We start from the raw sequence: 18,537 nt of genomic DNA, 5'->3' as shown, positions 1-18,537 counted from the left end.
GGCCCAACTGTCTTCTCCAAAATTTGCTTGATTTCTCGGTTAGAAATTTCAGCTTGCCCACTTGTTTGAAGGTGATAAGATGTCGAAACCTTATGTGTGACATTATATTTCTTGAGCAACGCCTCGATGGTTTGATTGCAAAAATGGGAACCCCCATCACTTATAAGTACTCTTGGCATTCCAAATCTGGCAAATATGTTAGTTTTGACAAAATCTGCAGCCACTTTGGAATCATTAGTACTGGTGGCTTTTGCTTCCACCCATTTCAACACATAATCCACAACAAGTAAAATAGACCATGTGAGGAAGGAAAAGGACCCATGAAATCAATACCCCAAACATCAAAAATCTCAACAGAAAAGATAGGGGTTTGCGGCATTTGATCTTTTGCACCTATATTGCCCATTCTTTGACAACGATCACAAGTCATACAAAAAATTCTAGCATCCTTAAAGATAGTAGGCCAATAAAATCCACATTCTAAAACCTTAAGTGTTGTGCGTTGTGTACCAAAATGACCCCCACATGCATAAGTGTGATAGAAAGTTAAAATTGAATTAAACTCAGAATCATGCACACACCTACGAAGAATTTGATCAGGGCAATATTTCCACAAATAAGGGTCATCCCATACATAAAACTGTGCATCCTTTTTAAGTTTGTCACGTTGGTGCTTGTTTAGGGTGCTTGGAACTTGTATAGACACCAAATAATTCACTAAATCGGCATACCATGGCTCACTTACCTCAATGGACAGCAGCTGCTCGTACGGGAATGCTTCTGGGATAGGTAATGGATCTTCATCAAACGACTCAAGTGGTCAGCCACTACATTCTCACTTCCTTTCTTGTCTCGGATTTCCACATCAAACTCTTGGAGAAGAAGCATCCAGCGAATAAGTCTTGGCTTAGCTTCTTTCTTTGTGAGTAAGTACTTCAAAGTTGCATGGTCAGAGTAAATTATAACTTTAGTACCAAGTAAATACGAATGAAACTTATCTAAAGCAAACACAACAGCAAGAAGTTCTTTTTCAGTAGTGGAGTAGTTTAATTGAGCGTCATTTAAGGTTCGAGAAGCATAGTAGATGACATGCGGCTGCTTGTCATTTCTTTGTCCCAAAACGGCCCTTAATGCATAATCTGAAGCATCGCACATAAGCTCAAAAGGAAGACTCCAATCTGGTAGAATTATGATGGGTGCCGAAGTGAGCATCTCCTTGAGGTGATTGAAGGCCTTCTCACATTCATCGTCGAATTTAAATGGCACATCCTTCTGTAGGAGTCAGCATAGGGGTGTGGAGATCTTCGAGAAATCTTTGATGAATTGTCTATAGAATCCTGCATGTCCAATAAAAGAACGAACCTCTCTCACCGAAATGGGAAAGGGTAAGTAGCGTACAAGATCTATTTTCAATTTATCAACCTCAATTCCCTTTTCTGAAACTATGTGACCTAAAACTATGCCTTATTTTACCATAAAGTGACATTTTTCCCAATTTAAAACAAGGTTAGTTTCAATGCAACGTTTCAAGATTAATGTGCGATTAGTTAAACAATCATCAAACGAATCACCAAAAACACTAAAATCGTCCATGAATACTTCAATAATCTTCTCAACAAAATCTAAAAAGATACTTACCATGCATCTTTGAAACATGGCTGGTGCATTACATAAACCGAATGACATTCGACGATAAGCAAAAGTACCAAATGGACAAGTAAAAGTAGTCTTTTCTTGATCATCTGGAGTTATAACAATCTGATTATATCCCGAACAACCATCAAGAAAGCAATAAAAATAATGACCAGCTAACCTTTCAAGCATTTGATCAATGAACGGCAAAGGGAAGTGATCTTTCCTAGTGGTGGCGTTGAGCTTCCTATAGTCAATGCAAACTCTCCAACCTGTTTGGATACGAGTGGGCACAGGTTCATTCTCTGCATTCTTCACCACAGTGACTCCAGATTTCTTTGGAACAACTTGAACCGGTGAAACCCAACGATTATCCGAAATTGGATAAATCACTCCACAATCAAGAAGCTTGATAATATCTTTTTTTACAACTTCCATCATTGGAGGGTTGATTCAACGTTGAGCCTCTCAAGTTGGTTTAGCCCCCTCCTCTAGAAGTATGCGATGCATGCATGTTGTAGGGCTAATTCCCTTAATGTCGGCCAAGGTCCATCCAATGGTTGTTTTGTACTCTTTCAACACCCGAACCAATTTCTCCTCCTCCATTGCCATGAGTGATGAAGAGACTATGACAGGCAACGTCCCTTTATCTCCCAAGAAAACGTACTTCAAATGATTTGGTAACGGTTTAAGCTCGAGGGAGGGTGCCCGAATCACTAAGGGTAACAACTTATTAGTAGAAACATGAATTGGAATTGGGATTGGAGGCTTACCAATGTGTTGTGGCAAAGACTTAAGGGCAGCCACCATCTCGCCAATTTCTGAACAATTAGGCACGACCACTTTGGGTTTAAGTCCTATTCCTTCGGCAATGGTTGTTTCAAGGGGATCTTTCTCCAAGGAGTCAAGATATTCCTGCGCCAATGAATCAAATACATCAATAGAAAAACAAGAATGATCGTCTTTAGGATACCTTATAGCTTCAAAAATGTTAGAATCAATAATCTTGCCATCAAATTCCATTGTTAATATCCCCTTGAACACATCTATCTTGGTGCGGGCTGTTTTTATGAAAGGTCTCCCAAGTAGGATATACAATGGTGTAGAATGGGCCGAATCTTCCATGTCAAGCACATAAAAATTTGCTGGAAATATCAAGTGGTTAACCTGCACCAAAACATCTTCCAAAACTCATTTCGGATATGAATTAGAACAATTAGCTAATTGAATAATAACCCCATTGTTTTTAAGCTCTCTTAGGTTCATAGATGCATAAATAGAGTATGACATGACATTAACGGAAGCACCTAAATCTAGCATAGCATGTTCAAACTTAGTATTTCCAATAACACAAGGGATTGTGAAACTACCTGGATCCTTGCATTTAGGAGGCAGTTTCCTTTGTAAAATTGCTGAAACATTCTCACTTACCCGTACCACTTCCTTGTTCGAAATCCTTTTCCTTGTTGTGCAAAGCTCTTTAAAAAATTTAGCATACTTTGGAACTTGCTTGATTGTATCAAGGAGTGAGATATCGACTTGTACTTTCTTGAAGGTTTCTAGAATATCTTTTTCATTCTCTTCTTTCTTAGATTGCTTGAACCTGCTAGGAAAAGGCACATTTGGTGGAATAGGATTAGAAAGAATCGAATTTGAACCAACCTTACTTGGATTGGACGGTGTGGAAGGTTTAGAGGGCTGCAGCAAGGGTTGTTCTTCCTCTTCAAGTATCAGCTTCTCGTCCTTCTTTTGGCTTGATTTGGATGTTTGCGGGTTGGTTCCAACCTCCTTGCCACTTCTTAACGTGATTGCCTTGGCGGTTTCAAATCCTCCATTTGGATTGACAACGGTTAAACTAGGTAGTTTGCCTTGTTCTCTAAACTGTCCCATGAATTCCGCCATTTGCCCCATTTGATTTTTTAATTCGCCCATCTCCTTGGCTTGATTTTGTAGGCCCTGCGTTAATGAAGTTAGTACTTGAAGAATTTTATCGTTATCCATTAACGAACCTGAATTTGGTTGGGCAGATTGTGGATGAGGTTGTGGTGGTGCGAATGGCATTGGAAAGAGCCCCAGAGGTGGCTGTCTATATCTTCCTTGTTGTTGAGTTTGAGGTTCCCACCACTTCATATTTGGGTGATCTCTCAAGCCCGGATTGTAAGTGTTGGAGAATGGGTCGTTCCATGGTTGATTTTGGCTTTGATAACCTATGGCATTGGCATTTTTCCATCCCCCATTCTCTATCAACTAAGGACATCGATCATTGAGATGTCCTTGCATATAACACACGCCACAAGCACTTGTTCCTTGCCCTTTGGATCCTTCAACAACCTGTGACACAAGAATAGTGAGATTAGTCAATTGAGATTGAATTTCAGCCATTGAACTTACCTCATTAACTTGGTGTTGCCATGGGGGGTCATTTTTTCCAACTCCCTCGTATTGTTGTGCATTCAAGGCTCGGTTCGTTATTAAGATCTTTGCTGCAACTGGGGTTTTGTTAACCAAAGCACCACCTGCCGAGGCATCTAGCATTTGTCTCTCAATTAGAAGTAGTCATTCTTAGAAATATTGAATTAAAAGATCTTCCTTCATTTGATGTTGTGGGCAGGATGCAACTAACGTCTTAAAACGCTCATAGTACGTTGGAAATGACTCTCATTGGCTTTGTTGAATTCCACTAATTTTCTTCCTCAAAAGAATGACTCTTGAAGTTGGGAAGAATTTCTCTAAGAATGCTCTCTTTATGCTTTCCCAAGAAGTGACGGTTCCAGGTGCTAATTCATAGAGCCAATCTTTAGCCTTGTCCATAAGAGAGAATGGAAAGGCTTTCATTTTCAAAATATTGCCATCCACGTTGATTGGTGTCATGCTTGAGCACACCACTTCAAATTCCTTCAAATGCTTGTTCGGATCTTCCATGGACAGCCCATGGTATTTGGGAATGTGATGCAGCAAACTAGACTTCAATTCAAACTCATCGTCTTGCCTTGAGTGCTGTAGGGTATTGAATGCAAAGAGGAACGACATTGTCCAATCCCGAGGTTGAAAGTTCCTTGATTGTTCGATTGTCAACAACCATTTCTTGTTCCTCTTCGAATTCTTCAATTTCCACTTCAGATTCAGATTCGGAACTAGAACTAGGTGGATTGGGTTTTGGCTGCTTCATCTTCCTTCTCAACGTTCGTTCAAAATCGTCGTCAAACTCTAATATGTGTGCACAAACAGGTTGAGAACTTCGAGTCGTAAACTAGTACCTAAAACAAAGAAAACAAAACAAAACAAAATCAGAAACACAAGAAAACCAAAAACAGAAACAAAGAGATCCCCGGCAACGGTGCCAAAATTTGATGTGGTAAAAACTAACACGCAAATTAAACCCTATTAAGATAGTTGTAGTACGCGTAAGTAGGGATCATTCTAGGCCGGAGATTAGTTAGGGATACTTATCAACACAAATTAAACTTAAAAACTGAAAGCTAGACTCAAACAACTCAAAACAAACTAAACTGATTCAAATAACACAAAACTAAGTTAAATTGACTCAAAACAAGAACTAGAGGGTGATTTGGACGAAAATTAAACTAAAAAGACTCAGAATACTAAATGGGGGTTGTTTTGACGAATTTAAAGTAAACCTAAGTACTTGCAGAAACAAACTAAAGGTAATACGAAATTGGATGTTTTTAGGGGTGTAAGGCTAGCTAGAGGGTCATTCTCCACACATGACACATAATCATACAAATCGATTTCCAGTTATTATTCCTATCGACCATGAATGACAATGCCCCAAATTAATCGTGAGAAGCACAAATTAACTTTCAGATTTTCCTAAATTCATTGAATTGGACTCAGCGACGCAACCAAATTATTCTTATCAAGTTCCCTATATGAACAACATGATAGAGATACATATCAAAGATCATTAAGTTCTATAAAAATCATAAGCATTGACAAGACATTCGTAACTATGAACTGCATGATACTCCTGCCAAGAATTTACTTAACACAATCATAACTAGTGACTTTTACTACTTGTGAATATAAGTTCATAACGATTAGGTGAAATTCCCTCATATTCTAGCATCAAATCCCTGCATGTAAACTAAGTATGCATCCTCAATCAACACACAAGAATAAGTTATCAATCAAACAGATAAGTAAATTGCATTCATGATTTATGAAATCATAACTGGATGTAATCAATTCATATCACATATATGTTCATGGCTTTGATTCTCCTCTAGCTAAAACGAAATTAGTTCCACATGTTCATCATAATTGAAGACCAAATTAAAATAAACATTGGACTAAAACTAAGGATAGAAAGAACCCAGAAACGCTCTAGCACTCCAATGGCAGATTTGGCACAATCCTTAGCTGCAGGGTCACGACACAAGTCTCTAAAAAATCCTTGCAAGCACGACACAAGTCTCTAAAAACTCTCAGAAACCTGCGGCACTCTTTTTATTTTCCTCTCTGAATTTCTCTCTTGCGTGTGGTGTTCTGAATGGTGCGGCAAAGATGTGTATTTATAGGGCTAGGGTTCCGCACAATTTCTGAAGGGAAAAGGATTGCATATAAATAATTTGTAGAGGAGAAGGATAGCACAATCCTAGGAGGAAAGGGAATAGGATACACATCAGGTTTCTAGAAGGAAAGGGATAAGAGGGTGCGACACCAATTTAGGGCAGAGAATAGGGCTTCTAGAACCAGATATTTAGGTGATTTAATGTGAAATTGATTCCCCCTTGCAGCTGGAATTAAGGTAGGATAAAATTATGATAGGATAAGATAAGATAAGGTTAGTTTGGATAAGATAAGGTTGGATAATGTTCCTTCATTTTAACTGATTTCTTATCTTCCAAGTCTTAAATTAATTCTTCCAGATTTGTAGCACATTTTTAGCCTCTTTAAACATCAAAAACATCCATCCATTATGTTCCATACGCATGCTATCCATTCCAAGCCCAAAACTGCTCTAAAATGCTCAATTGCCTTTTCTTGCCTCTTTTACCATTTGGACCAACAAACACACGGAAATAGCTTAAATCACTATAATAAACAGAAACTAACTCACTAAATGCAAAGAAACAAGCTAACAAAGTAGCATAAATATGCTCCTATCACCTATGTACTATTCTATAAATCATCCAATATACTACAATTCATACCAAATTTCTCAATAACAACAAAGCTTTTTCCCATTAAGTGAGATCGATTACATGAATCTTAGAACGTCATTGCGCTCGATTATGTGTTACTTCTTCCATTAGATCCAAACACTCTACACCAAATTTCTCAATGCACCCTTTTTTTTTCTGTCGGACAGTCAGTGGCTTTACTTTTACATTCCACCAATCACAAAAGAAGGAAAGTCAAGGTATTGCCATTTTCACCCTATATTCAAAGGATGAGGTGAAACATCCTTTAAAAGTCAGGTGGCGTGAGTGAGTGAAATTCTTCTCAAAATAAAATAATCTAAAGTTATTAATTTTCAAATCGTCGATTTGTTTGTTTCTTTTTTATTGTTATTGGAGTGGTTGTTGGGTTAGTTTTAGGATAAGTAAAGTTGGTTTTGCATGGGGAGATTTGGACTTGTAGCTTAGCAGCTTTGCCTCTGAAGCAGCAGCTGTGTTCCTCTCGCTTTGCTCACAGAAATGGCCGACGAAAGAGACGCAGCAGCAGCAAGCGATGGCAGCCTTGTTTTTGCAGTTAACGGGGAGAGGTTTGAGCTCTCGACTGTTGACCCTTCAACCACTTTGCTCCACTTCTTGCGTTCTCAGACGAGATTCGAAAGTGTCAAGCTCAGCTGTGGTGAAGGTCTCTCTCTCTAACTTTGACTGGTGCTCTGTCCGTGTACGATCATGAATTTCTGTGGCTTTTTTATGTATATTATACACATGATGATTAATGAGTATCGTTTGTGGCTTCGATTTTCCCGAATACCTTTCTTCCTCCATATGCTGATTGAATGTGCGTTAGCAATGCTTGTAGCTTTATCGGTCCGGCAAGTACCATGCAGTGTTATGGATCTTCGGATCGGTAAATCGTGTCCGTTCATCGTACATCATGCGATTAGTTTTTATCAAGAACGGTTTGTTGCTCAATGTTAATTTAAAAAAAATTAAAATGATTTCTAATCACATAATGTATAATGAACGGACATCATTCACGGATCTCCAATAAAGAGTATCATCATTCGTGCGTTAGCTATGCTTGTAGCTTTGTGGGTCCGGCACGTGCCATTCTGTGTTATGGATTTTATGCAAAATCCAACCCTTATTGGGATCTTCCGGACCACTTTGTAATACTTACTATGTTGCATGTTATGATGAAATTTTGTGCTTCTAAAAGAAGGAATTTTGAAATTTTGGGGAATTTTTGAACATTAGTCCTTGCAAAAGATTAAAATTAAAAAAAAAAAAACCTATACTAGATTACATATTCAATTTAATCCCTTGAAATGTACTTTTATTAAAATTTATATTCAATTTTTGTTATTTAATGTGTATTTTTATTTAATCTCTCCACATTAAATTTTAGAGAACTTTAACGAAAAACTCCCGGTACTATTCACTTTACCGAAAAACCACATTTTTACACTAAAAAGTCAATCCTGGTACTATTCACTTTACCTTTTATTTTGTCCTTATCGTTAAAACTCAAAGTTTTCAAGCATTTTTCGTTAGTTTTCCTTAAATTTTAATTTTATTAATATGCACATATTTAGTTCTTTAATTATAAATGAACATAAATGAGAAAATATTAAAAGAAATTTGTGATACAAAAATATGTAAATATGTAAGTGTACACAAATGAATGTACCGAAATATATAAAATTGACTTCTTTATACCGAAATGTTTGTACCTAAATGTTAATACCTAAATGTTTGTACCGAAATATATTATAATGAACCTCAATGTATGTACTGAGATGTATTATATTAAATTAATGTACCTAAATGTATATACCGAAATGCACGTACTAGAATGTATGTACCAAAATATAGTATACTGAATTAATGTACCTAAACGTCAATACCCAAATGTGTGTATCAAAATGTACACACCAAAATGCATTACATTGCATTAATGTACCTATATGTTTGTATCCATGGATATACTGAAATATTCAAATGTATTAATATACCTAAATGAAGAACATACAAAATTGTTATTGGAATATATTATAAAAAGTTTAGTTTGCCTAAATTTAGACATTAAAATATATTACAATGAATGAAATGAAAATTAAATTTAAATGTAATTAATACATTAAAAAAGAAAGAAAAAGATAAATAAAACATCAAAATATAAATAATAAATGAGATGATTAAATGTATGAAGGACTAAAATTGGATTTTAATCTTACACAAGATTATAGTCTAAAACTCATCTTTTTTAAGGATTAAAATGAAGTTTTCGAAATTTTGGTTTACTATGCTGAACAATTGTTTCAAATTAAAGTAATTCAGGAAACGAAACTCGTTAATCACCTCGCTTCCGTGGTGACCAATTGATGCTTAAAGAGGTTTCTTTTGTGATGAAAAATCTGTAATGTAAGGTGTTTTTTTTTTTACTTCTGTAGTGATCATATTAGATGAGGTTGTAGTTTGGATTTCAAATTTTTCAAGGAAAACTACGTCTTACTATAAATATTTGGATAAGTTTTATGATATGCACTTATAAAAATTGGTTGCAGGTGGTTGCGGTGCTTGTGTTGTGCTACTGTCCAAGTACGACCCTGTTGTCGACGAAGTGAAAGATTTTACTGCAAGTTCATGTCTCACTCTGCTTTGTAGTATAAATGGATGTTCAATTACAACATCTGAAGGCCTTGGAAATATCAAAGACGGGTTCCACCCAATTCACCAAAGGATTGCTGGTTTCCATGCTTCTCAATGCGGCTTTTGTACTCCTGGCATGTGTGTTTCACTCTTTGGAGCTCTTGTCAATGCTGAAAAGACGAATAGACCTGATCCCCCTCCTGGGTTCTCCAAGCTTTCTGTTTCCGAAGCTGAAAAGTCTATTGCAGGTAACCTCTGTCGATGTACTGGGTATCGACCGATTGCTGATGCCTGCAAGAGTTTTGCAGCTGATGTTGATATGGAGGATTTGGGGTTCAACTCCTTTTGGAAAAAGGGAGATAGTAAGGAAGTAAAAGTAAAGAGTTTGCCTCCATATAACCGTAATGGAGACATATGTACATTTCCGGACTTCTTAAAGAAAGAAATTCGTTCTTCCATGCCCTTGGATCCTAAGAGATATGGTTGGTACAATCCTGTTAGAGTTGAGGAGCTTCAAAACTTATTGAAAGATAATGATTTTGATAGTGCAAACGAGATGAAATTAGTTGTTGGAAACACAGGGACGGGCTATTACAAGGAACTAAAGCGCTATGACAGATACATTGATCTCAGATGTGTTCCTGAATTATCAATGATTAAGATCGATCCTACGGGGGCTGAGTTCGGAGCAATTGTAACAATCTCTAAAGTTATTGAGTCTTTGAGAAAGAATGACAACGGTGGATCTCCATCAAGAGGTGGTGATGTGTTAAAAAATATTGCCATTCATATGGAGAAAATTGCTTCCGGGTTCATCAGAAATACAGCTAGTATAGGAGGCAATTTGGTGATGGCACAGAGAAAATGTTTTCCTTCAGATATTGCTACAATACTTCTTGCTGTGGATTCAGAGGTAGATATAATGAATGGTGCTAGATCTGAGACGATTATGTTGGAGGATTTTCTGAGAAGGCCTCCACTGGATCCGAAAAGTGTACTTTTAAGTGTTAAAATCCCAAACTGGGAAGCAATTAGAAAAGGTTCTCGAGAAACCAACACCATGTTGCTTTTTGAAACCTATCGAGCTGCACCAAGACCCCTAGGAAGCGCATTGGCTTATTTGAATGCTGCCTTCCTAGCTGAAGTATCGTTTTGGAAGATTTCCAATGGAATTATGGTGGATCATTGTCGTCTGGCTTTTGGTGCTTATGGAACTAAACATGCAATTAGAGCAAGAAAGGTTGAGGAATTTTTAACTGGGAAAGTGCTGAGTCCTGGTGTTCTGTATGACGCTATTAAATTAGTTAGGGATGCTGTGGTTCCTGAAGAAGGAACTACGAGCCCTGCTTACAGGTCAAGCTTGGCTGCTGGTTTTATTTTCGAGTTCTTTAGCCCCTTAATTGACAGTGAAGGTTCCAATGGATTCTTGGGAAATACTTCGTTGGCCAATGCTTCTAAGTTAAAAAGGAACAAAAGCGCTAACGATAAGATGAGAACTGTTCTGTCATCTGGTAAACAGGTGATTGAACTAAGTACAGAGTATGATCCGGTTGGTAAGCCAATTACAAAATCTGGAGGTCTCATACAAGCTTCAGGTTAGTCATCCTTCACATAGATGATTATACGGATGTCTAATTACTAAGCATCCTTTTATTTTATTTTTTGGGGTGGGGGGAGGAGGACTAGCAGACTACAGCCTCAACAAAACAAGAAAGAAACAACGAAACTCTAAAAACTTCTAACGAACTCTGGGAAAACAGAAGCCCAAAGGGCTGACAAACAACAAATGCTATCCAAAGCTCCGTTAAGCCAGCTCCCACGAAATCTTCAAAAATCCTTCTATTCCTCTTCATCCAAACCACCCAAAACAAACCATGGTGTGAGCCCCACATAACTTAGCTTTCTTTCCCTCCCAAACCAGCTTCAGCCACAGACCTAAAGTTAAATGAAGAAATATTTGATCAACAGATTCTGAATCTGACTTGCATAAAATACACCAGTAAGGCAACAAGCAATCATTGTCTCCATTTTTTTGGTATTGGACTTGGTCTGCAGGCCTGTTCTCTGCTCCAAAATGTTCCCTTTTATCTAGCTGAGAAAATTGTGTTTAGGATTAGAATGGCTGGTTCTTGATATCCCTTTTCCCGCTGGCCAGTCATGTTAAATACCTAAAAGTAGTGAGAGTTTGAATTATAAACTTACAATATGAGATAATTAGAAAGGTTTTATTTTCCATCTTTTGATCATTCTTTTATATAAGAATGATCAAACCAATCTTGATTGACAGAATACAAACTGATGATCAGTTGTGGACAATTAGTTCCCCTGCTATATGGTATTTTGTTTCCTCGTTTGTAATAGTTGTCGATTGTTTTCCAACAGGGAAAACAGTGGGTTTGATACGACTTCAGTGTTTACTGTTTCTTTTATATTTCTTTTGATTATCTCATTCATGACCATCAATTTGTAGGTGAGGCAGTCTTTGTAGATGACATTCCATCTCCGAAATATTGCTTACATGGAGCGTTCATTTATAGTACAAAGCCTCTGGCTAGAGTGAAGGGAATAAAATTTGAACCTAAACCACATCCAGGAGTTGGTGCACTGATATCTTTTAAAGATATTCCCAAGTCTGGGGAGAACATAGGGTCTAAGACTATGTTTGGTACAGAACCTCTGTTTGCTGACGATCTTACCGAATGTGCTGGTCAGCGTCTTGCCTTCCTGGTAATTCAACGATCCTGTGATTATAACCAACAACCTTAGTGGGATGAATGCTAAACATTATCCATAATCGTGATTATACACAAATACTTTTTCTTCTTTCTTTGGATTGTATGTCAGTTTACTCATGAAAAAAAAAATTTGTAGGTAGCCGATACGCAGAAACATGCAGATATGGCTACAAACTTTGCGGTGGTTGATTATGGCATGGAAGATACAGATCCACCTATCTTGTCAGTCGAAGAGGCAGTTAAGAGAGCAAGTTTTTTTGAGGTCCCTCCTTTCTTGTATCCAAAACAGGTTGGTGACATATCAAATGGAATGGCTGCAGCTGATCACAAGATTATTTCTGCTGAGGTACTTGAAATCAATATGACATTCTTTCTTTGTTTCCCGGTCTCCTTCCCACACTAATGTTCTGCCCTGTTTCTACTTTTCTATGTTCTTGTAATTTGGATTCCATGGTTTCAAGTAGAATCGCCCACTAACTTACAAATCCATGAATGCCTTGCTTTCAGATCAAACTTGGTTCACAATACTATTTCTACATGGAGACACAAACAGCCCTTGCTGTACCAGATGAAGAAAACTGCATGGTGGTTTACACTTCAAGTCAAGGGCCTGAGTATGCCCACTCTACAATTGCAAAATGTCTTGGTATTCCTGAAAATAATATTCGTGTAATTACAAGAAGGGTCGGAGGGGGCTTTGGTGGAAAGGGCATACAATCAGTGCCTGTGAGTATAAAACCTACAGAAATCTATATATTTCAATCTAATCGTGGACGATATTTTCCGTTTAAGTGTAGATTAAGCACTTGTTAGACAATGAATGCAACTCCAATTGTCCATTTAAGTGTAGATTAAGCACATACAACTCCGATCCTGCATGCGTGGTTTACACAAATGCAGATTGAGAGAAACATACTAGTTTAGTCTCACCATGCACCACAGAAATTTAGAAATAAGTTGGGAATGAGTATAGGAGGTTTTTTAACCAAAGAACTCCAACCAAGCCCTTATATATAGTTCATACATAAAATGATATTGATACTGACCCATATAATTTTTTAGCAGCGCACCAGTAAACTTTGTCATTTGTTTCTGTCAAGTGGGAGATCTTAGGATCCTGTAACTACAAGCTCATTGCGAATGTTGAACTCAATATGATTTTAAAATGATCAATAACATTCGTTTCTGTTAAAAAAATGTTTGTTGAATAGAATGTCTTGGCTCTCTAGCGGTGCAGAGAGGTGTACACTTGACCCGAAGTTTTAGAATATAAAGCAATAGTTAGCACAAATGCTACTTGTGTCAGTTCTGGGAATAGTTGTAAACCAATAGTTGTATGTGCTACTAGTGTCAGTTCTGGGAATGGTGGTAAACCAATAAACTTTATCTTACACATGCGTGCAGACACGAGACACACACACACACACACACACACATAATATGTATCGCTTGTTATGTTTATGGTTTTTGGGGTACTTGATTCCCAATGTTCAATAGAAGATAAAGCTGCTGCAATTCTGATGTTTTAGGTCGCAACTGCATGTGCTCTTGCAGCACACAAATTACATCGACCAGTGCGGATGTATCTCAATCGCAAGACTGATATGATAATGGCTGGAGGAAGGCATCCCATGAAGATAACTTACAGTGTGGGATTCAAGTCTGATGGGAAGATTACAGCTTTAGAACTTGAGATATTGATAAATGCTGGGATTTCCATAGGCTTTAGTCCAGTATTGCCAAGAACTATTCTGTGGGCACTTAAGAAGTATGACTGGGGTGCTCTGGCTTTCGATATAAAGGTGTGCAAAACAAACACTCCGAGTAGGTCTACTATGCGGGCCCCTGGGGAGGTGCAGGGGTCATTTATCGCTGAAGCTGTAATTGAACATGTAGCATCCACCCTTTCTATAGAAGTAGATTATGTGAGAAGTGTTAATCTTCACACATCTCGCAGCCTTGATTTGTTTTACGAGCACAGCGCTGGTGAACCTCTGGAGTATACTTTACCATTGATATGGAACAAGTTGGCCATGTCTTCAAGCTTTAACCCAAGGACTGAGATGGTAAAAGAATTTAATAGGTGTACTAAATGGCAGAAAAGAGGAATTTCTCGAGTACCGATATTGTGTGAAGTGTCTTTGAGGCCAACTCCGGGAAAAGTAAGCATTTTAAGTGATGGGTCTGTTGTTGTTGAAGTTGGAGGAATTGAACTGGGTCAGGGGCTCTGGACGAAGGTAAAACAGGTGACAGCTTTTGCTCTTGGTTCGATTCAATGCGATGGTAGTGGAGATCTTTCGGATAAAGTACGGGTGGTGCAATCAGATACGTTGAGCTTAATTCAAGGGGGAATTACTGTCGGGAGCACTACATCTGAGGCAAGCTGTGAGGCAGTTAGACTTTGCTGTAATATTTTGGTTGAGAGGTTAGCTACTCTCAAAGGGAGATTGAAGGAGCAAATGGGCTCTATTAACTGGGAGACTCGTATTCAGCAGGTATTCTATTTGGATTGCCAGGAAATTAGTGATGCATCACTTTTTTCTTTTGAAAGAATTAATTTATTGATTTGTTTCACATCCATGCCATGGCGCTCCAATAGTTCACACTGAATCTTGAACTGCCCAAGAAACTCAAACCCCAGAGGAATAAAAATTAATCAGCACACTTAAGTAGCAACACCACGCCCCAGAATTCCTTTGTAGGAAACTCTTGCAGGTGGAGTAAATGGGTGATTTCTCTAGACTTATGAATTTAATGATTTCTCAAAGTTTCAGGCTTGCCCTACTTCCCAGTGGCAGCTTAGGACTAGCAAACATTCTCTCCGGGTAATAGACCGAAAAAAAAAAGAAAAAAAAAAAGAAAATCTCTCTAGCTTGCATTTTTCTTTATTCCGAAATTTATATGTACTCGTTGCAGTTTATCTTTCTTCTGTCAAAATGCAGGCATCCTTGCAAGATGTGAACTTATCAGCAAGTTCTTATTATGTCCCTGATTTTGCTTCCAAGAGATACCTTAACTATGGCGCTGCTGTGAGTGAGGCAAGTTTGTGTTGACTGTCGTACTCCATTTTCATTCTTGTATATTGTAGTTCTTTTGCGCCTGTTGAATTTTCGGCAACCAAAGGGCATTGATGCAGGTTTACAAAATGCAGAGAAAATCATAGTGCAATGTCACAGTCACACTATTACACCATCTCCAATGATTGGGCTAAAAGCCAAATATTTTAGCCCGGAAAATTTAGCTTTTGGCCCAGAAACAGTTTTTTTGCTCCAACCGTTCTGGTCTACAATTTTAACCCGGGATTATTAAAGAATTAACTTAGGCTATTTTTTTTCTTAAATTAAAAAAATAAATAAATATGTAGACTATTGTAAATTAATTTTATGAACATTTTAATCTAAAAAAATTTAAATTCCTATAAATATTGAAAAATCACTAAATTTTTCACAAAGCAAGTCTTCAACTTTTACCAATCTTTCAACACTGGGCTAACTTTCAATTCACCTCAACCTCTAATATTCTCTCTTGCCATGTTGAACAATTTGGAAATGGAAAGAAATGGTAGAAAGATAAACTGGAAGAATTGTAAGAGAAAATTGAGTTTTGTGTGGATGTTTGAACAAATACATAGGTATTTATAGAGTTTTTTGGGTGAATTTTGAGTTAAATAATTTTTTAAAATTATTTTAGCCTTTGGATTTAAATTTGGACCGTTGGATCAACCAACGGTCCGTGAAAACCAGCCATCGGATTGAAAATGTAGCCGTTGGACTGCATTGGGTGGCCGAAAAACCGTTGATAGCGGGGCCGACCCCTGTCGGGAACGAATTGCAGGCGCTCCGCGTGGGGCGCGTTGGAGCATGAACAGGCCGAGACTCGCCCAATGGCCAACGAGTCCAGTCGCTTGGGGGGAGGGGGGAATTTTGGGGGGTATTTGGCCCAGCCTTAACATTTGGCATTTAGCCCAATGTTTTTGCATGGGTTGGAGATGGTTTGGGGGGGGGCAATTTAGCATTTAGCCCACCATTGGAGGTGGTCTGAGGGTGATTACTACCAGTTTGTATCATTTAAATTTTCTAGAGTAATAACAATGAAACTACTTGATCACAGGTGGAGGTAAATGTTCTGACTGGACAAACCAGAATTCTGCAATCGGATATTATCTACGATTGTGGTCAGAGTCTCAACCCTGCTGTGGATTTAGGACAGGTTAGCATGATTGAACATGCTACTCAGATTTTTATAATGTTTGCATACATTTTCTTTGAGTTAAGCTCTACCTAGATTTTATTTTCGTATTGCTAATCGGTAGGTTCTGCCTTGGAGAATTTTTCAAAATCCATTGTAAGAGAAGTTAACAGTTTGGTTTATTTACACATTTTTAGGATACTTTCGTTATTTAGCGTCTTTAGGCCTTCTCTATTCGAAGCATTGTAGCATTTTCATCATCTAGTCGTCTTTGGAATAAGATCGTAGTTTTCAACTTTCTACAATCTGTTAAGATCCATAACACCAGTTCACTGGCGCGTAGTCAATGTGGTTTAGTTAACTTAAGTTTGACATTACATGTTTCTTGCAGATCGAAGGTGCTTTTGTTCAAGGTATTGGGTTTTTCATGCTTGAAGAATACTCGGAAAACTCTGATGGGTTGGTGATTTCAGAAGGTACATGGACGTATAAGATTCCTACAATGGACACCATACCCAAACGGTTCAACGTTGAAGTATTGAGCAGTGGGCATCACAAAAAACGCGTGCTCTCTTCAAAAGGTATGCCATGTCGTGCCTTGCACAATTCTACTTACATCAATTACAACCGATGCCTGAAAAGTGTTTTGTGTGCATAAAAGTAGCCAAATTTTGAAAAAAAACACATTGAAAATCTTGTGTGCAGCTTCTGGTGAGCCACCATTACTTCTTGCGGTTTCTGTTCACTGTGCGACAAGGGCTGCCATTAAAGAATCAAGAAAACAGCTTCTTGAGTGGGGCGGCCTAGATGGATCGGCATCAATATTCCAGTTGGATGTTCCCGCTACCATGCCTGTTGTGAAGGAGCTGTGTGGGCTGGAAGCTGTGGAGAGGTACTTGGAATGGATTGTAGGCAGAGAATAAACGTACGTTATGGCTGGAAGGCATGATCATGCTGGTTAATTTGTCCATCACAGCCAAAGAACCTAAAATGTGAGTCAATCGCCATCACTTGATCTCAGTAAGGATACGAATATGGTTCAAGTATATACGTTTTACAACATATTTTAGATTTGTTTATAGTGCGAAACTAAAAAGAAACGAGAACTGGCGATAGATACGATTCCATCTCATGTTACTTGTGTTGAGGTTCATTGTCCAGTTTGTGAACGTTACTATTGAATAAGCCTTAATCTGAAAGACAACTAAACATGAACTATCTTATTATACCTTTTGTGTTTGCAACTTATATTGAGACAAATGGTTCGTGGTCCCGGAAATTGGGTGTTTTCTGTTTATATTTATACTTGAGGAAAATTCTATGCAGAAATGGGGTCATTATTGTCCAAACGCTCTGCCCCAATACTGCTAAATCGAACTCCTATACCGTGAAATGGTGTACAAAGTTGGGGACGAAACCAGTTAAGGTGCAACGCTTATGTGAATAATAACAATAATAAGGCTTTTTAGTTAAAATGGTCATTGAGACTGACATAACTCCTTACTTTGGTCTCCGAGATTTATAATCGATAGAACCACTCCTTAGGGTTTTTCCACCATCAATCATTTTGGATTTTTTTTGTGAAAAATCTCCGTTTAATAAGGTAAAATGACAAAAATACTCTCAAAACTTTGTCAAATCAAATTGCCCTATTTTTCCTATTAAATTGTGGGCATTTTTGTTATTTTGGTCCTTACTTAACATAGATTTTTTACAGAATGACCAAAATGATTGATAGTAGACAAACTCAGGGATTACTTCTATCGATTTCAAATCCTAAGGACCAAAATGAGGAGTTATGTCAATCTAAGGGATCATTTTGACTAAAAAGCCTAATCATAAAACGTAAGATAGGCTCTCTAAATGAGCTCCTAATTGGAATTTAGTTCTCTATATATATGATGCTTTGTAGCTCGTAGAATAAACAAGTTAGTCACAATGTAGTCTCTTAGGGTGCGTTTGTTGCACCGTACTGTCTCGGACTGGACTAGCTGCAGGGACTAAGCTGGACTGGCTTAGACTAGACTAAGCTGGACTAGTTTAGTGAAGCGTTTGGTGCAGTGTCGGACTAAGAAGCAAGATAATGAAAACAGTAATGTTCACTAGTTTGGTGTTTGCTCAGACTACGACTACATTATTGTTCTATTTTAATTGCTTTTTTTATTAAAGATATTATTTAAATTAATAATATT

General features: G+C 37.8%; 2 protein-coding genes across 4 annotated transcripts; one reads left to right on the top strand and one right to left on the bottom strand.

Annotated features, from left to right (window-relative positions):
* Nucleotides 1-2,100: 2,100 nt before the first annotated feature.
* On the bottom strand, nt 2,101-3,534 carry LOC139189481 (uncharacterized). Its single transcript, XM_070808435.1, has 2 exons — nt 3,064-3,534; nt 2,101-2,799 (listed from the first exon to the last, which is right to left on the bottom strand). The coding sequence occupies exons 1-2, from the start codon at nt 3,532-3,534 to the stop codon at nt 2,101-2,103; spliced, it is 1,170 nt and encodes a 389-aa protein (XP_070664536.1).
* Nucleotides 3,535-7,109: 3,575 nt separating this feature from the next.
* Nucleotides 7,110-17,573, top strand: LOC103430052 (abscisic-aldehyde oxidase-like). 3 transcript variants are annotated; one of them, XM_070807974.1, is made up of 11 exons: nt 7,122-7,455; nt 9,338-11,017; nt 11,893-12,149; nt 12,294-12,503; nt 12,665-12,883; nt 13,687-14,652; nt 14,932-14,982; nt 15,100-15,195; nt 16,268-16,366; nt 16,737-16,926; nt 17,051-17,573. In XM_070807974.1, the coding sequence occupies exons 1-11, from the start codon at nt 7,293-7,295 to the stop codon at nt 17,266-17,268; spliced, it is 4,149 nt and encodes a 1,382-aa protein (XP_070664075.1). In that variant the 5' UTR covers nt 7,122-7,292; the 3' UTR covers nt 17,269-17,573. The 3 variants fall into 3 exon arrangements, with proteins under 3 accessions (XP_070664078.1, XP_070664075.1, XP_070664076.1); XM_070807975.1 differs by lacking the exon at nt 14,932-14,982 and having other exon boundaries at nt 7,125-7,455; XM_070807977.1 differs by lacking the exons at nt 14,932-14,982; nt 15,100-15,195; nt 16,268-16,366; nt 16,737-16,926; nt 17,051-17,573 and adding an exon at nt 14,757-14,920 and having other exon boundaries at nt 7,110-7,455.
* Nucleotides 17,574-18,537: the final 964 nt, after the last annotated feature.

This window comes from Malus domestica, chromosome 11 (genome assembly GCF_042453785.1).
Source record: "Malus domestica chromosome 11, GDT2T_hap1".
Classification (NCBI taxonomy): domain Eukaryota; kingdom Viridiplantae; phylum Streptophyta; class Magnoliopsida; order Rosales; family Rosaceae; genus Malus; species Malus domestica.
This window is presented reverse-complemented; position numbering and strand designations above follow the sequence as displayed.

Excerpts from the sequence above, each read along its gene's own strand:
- LOC103430052 (XM_070807974.1), top strand. The coding sequence starts at position 7,293 with ATGGCCGACGAAAGAGACGCAGCAGCAGCAAGCGATGGCAGCCTTGTT. Across the intron at positions 11,018-11,892 it reads AGGTCTCATACAAGCTTCAG|GTGAGGCAGTCTTTGTAGAT; the intron begins GTTAGTCATCCT and ends ATCAATTTGTAG. Across the intron at positions 12,150-12,293 it reads GTCAGCGTCTTGCCTTCCTG|GTAGCCGATACGCAGAAACA; the intron begins GTAATTCAACGA and ends AAAAATTTGTAG.
- LOC139189481 (XM_070808435.1), bottom strand. The coding sequence starts at position 3,534 with ATGGCGGAATTCATGGGACAGTTTAGAGAACAAGGCAAACTACCTAGT. Across the intron at positions 2,800-3,063 it reads CGAACAAGGAAGTGGTACGG|GTTAACCACTTGATATTTCC; the intron begins GTAAGTGAGAAT and ends GTTTTGGTGCAG.